The sequence below is a fragment of the Solanum tuberosum genome, unplaced genomic scaffold (genome assembly GCF_000226075.1).
Source record: "Solanum tuberosum cultivar DM 1-3 516 R44 unplaced genomic scaffold, SolTub_3.0 scf00354, whole genome shotgun sequence".
Classification (NCBI taxonomy): Eukaryota; Viridiplantae; Streptophyta; class Magnoliopsida; order Solanales; family Solanaceae; genus Solanum; species Solanum tuberosum.
In genome coordinates this window covers 17075-19067 of record NW_006239278.1, presented here as the reverse complement: position 1 = coordinate 19067, position 1993 = coordinate 17075, and the positions used below count along the sequence as shown (strand labels likewise).

At 34.3% G+C, this 1993-nt stretch overlaps 1 protein-coding gene across 1 annotated transcript in view; it reads right to left on the bottom strand.

The window, feature by feature from the left end:
* Positions 1-14: 14 nt before the first annotated feature.
* The window catches only part of LOC102594173 (uncharacterized), a 3107-nt gene continuing 1128 nt past the window's right edge, over positions 15-1993 (bottom strand). The window contains exons 2-4 of the mRNA XM_006361376.2: positions 605-1176; positions 357-456; positions 15-237 (exon numbers count right to left, since the gene is read on the bottom strand). Coding sequence (XP_006361438.2) covers positions 147-237; positions 357-456; positions 605-1176 — 763 coding nt within the window. The 3' untranslated portion in view covers positions 15-146. The remainder of the gene's footprint in view (positions 238-356; positions 457-604; positions 1177-1993) is intronic.

The following is a 1993-nucleotide window of genomic DNA, read 5'->3' as shown; positions in this document are numbered from 1 at the left end:
ACTTTGAAGCTTTCCTTTGTACACAGTTCCATAACCCCCCCTCGCCTAATTTCTCTTTGAATCCTCTTGTCATTCTCTTTATGTTGGAGTAATTATATCTGATTTGCATGAAATTGTTTTGTGTTTGCAAAAATCCTTCAATCGTATCATACATTGACAAATGCCTCCTTTTGAATTTGTACACCAGAAATGCAATTACTAACGGAAGGCCGATCACAATTTTTGCTCCCGAATACACTGCACGTTTGAGAAGTCATAACGAACCACAGAGATGATAAAACACATGATCAATGGAATGTTAATCTGCGTCCATCCAAATAACATATAGATTGCTAAAGGGATATATAAGAGCTTACACACGAAAAACAGAAGCAGCCGAGCGATATCTGGATAGATTAAAGTGCAAATATTTTAGATAAAAGTTTGAGTCCTCACCTAATTTGAATTCCAATAAACCTACAAAAATTAAACTGTAGTGAGTGAATGTTGAGAATATAATTAAATAATAAAAGTGTGCTCTCTCTAACCGCTTAAGTTTTTTGATGAAATGGTGATTCATTGATTTCCTAGTTTCTTACATATAGAGGATATAAAAGAATGTTACCCCACGAAGAATAAGAAAACCCATATCCGTAGAGAATTGCTTGATGAATATCAGAACGGGAAATGTTGTTAATATTAGGCCATGAGGTGAAGCCTATATATTCTGCTCTGCATCCATCACTCACTTCAGAGACTTTCATCTCTCCAATCTTTAAATAAGTGTATCTGCTTATTTTGCAGCCACTAATTTCCACAAATGTCGAATCATTAACAGCAGATGGACAGTTGAACATGAAAATAGGCGCTGCTACTCTACGCTCTGATGCGTAAAAGTATAACCCGAAGAAATAAATGTTATTGTAAAAGGTAGTAAGCTTAGAAGGTATGAGAGAACATAGATCATCTGTTTGTAAAGTCGGATCTACCAAGTGAATTGTCTGATTAATATAGTCGATGCCTTGAACGAGCAACTTCTTGGAGGATAACCATATAACTGTTTGGTTACCTTCACAAGCTAATTCAAATCCTAATAAATGACAATATTTTGGATCGGTGTTTAAATGAAAAGGGTGTCTTATGTTACGGATATCGCCACAAGCAGAATCAGGACAGTTGATCTTCCAAGCATTGGATGTTTAAGCTGAGAGTTTCCTTTAGACATTTGTGTATTACTCAGGTTCAGCTGAGACTTCACAATTATTGTTGAGTAAATGCAATTATTGAAGCTTTGTGAACTTTTCATTACCAATATTACTCCTTTGGGTCCCAAATCAATGGAAGACTTGTGTTTGGTCATTTAACTTTGACGTTTACCAATTTGTTAGTGAGGGAGATGGATATGTCATGTTTCCCCCACATGCCAAACACACCTTTTGCTCAAACTGTGTATTTGTGTTGAACGGTTGTGACTTTATATATTTATTTATACGCATAATACATAAATATGTCTTTTAACTTGACCTCATTTTATATTTATGTCCTCCAACTTAGGGTGTGCACAGGTATACACTTGAACTTGTGTAAACTCGAACAAATAGACACATGCGTCCATTTGGGTCCTATGTGTATTACATCACGTAGGACTCATGTGTCTATTTGTTCTAGTTTATAAAAGTTTAAGGACCCGTTTGGTTGGCGGTATTAGATAAAATAATCCATGGATTAAAATTTAATCCATCTAATACATTGTTTGGTTACTTTATTTAATTTAATCCATGGATTGCTTATCCACCATATGTGGTCTTATCTTATCCCTAGAAAATGGAGGGATAACTAATCCAAGGTTTAACAAACCTCGGATAAGATCCCTAAATGACTAAACTATCCCCTTATTCCTTTTCCTAAATTTCTTTTGTAATTTAATTTCCTTTTTATTTAAATTGAAATGGTTATAAATGTTCTTTTTTAATTCTCCAAATTCGTTTTGTGTAATTTAATGATTTCACTAAAA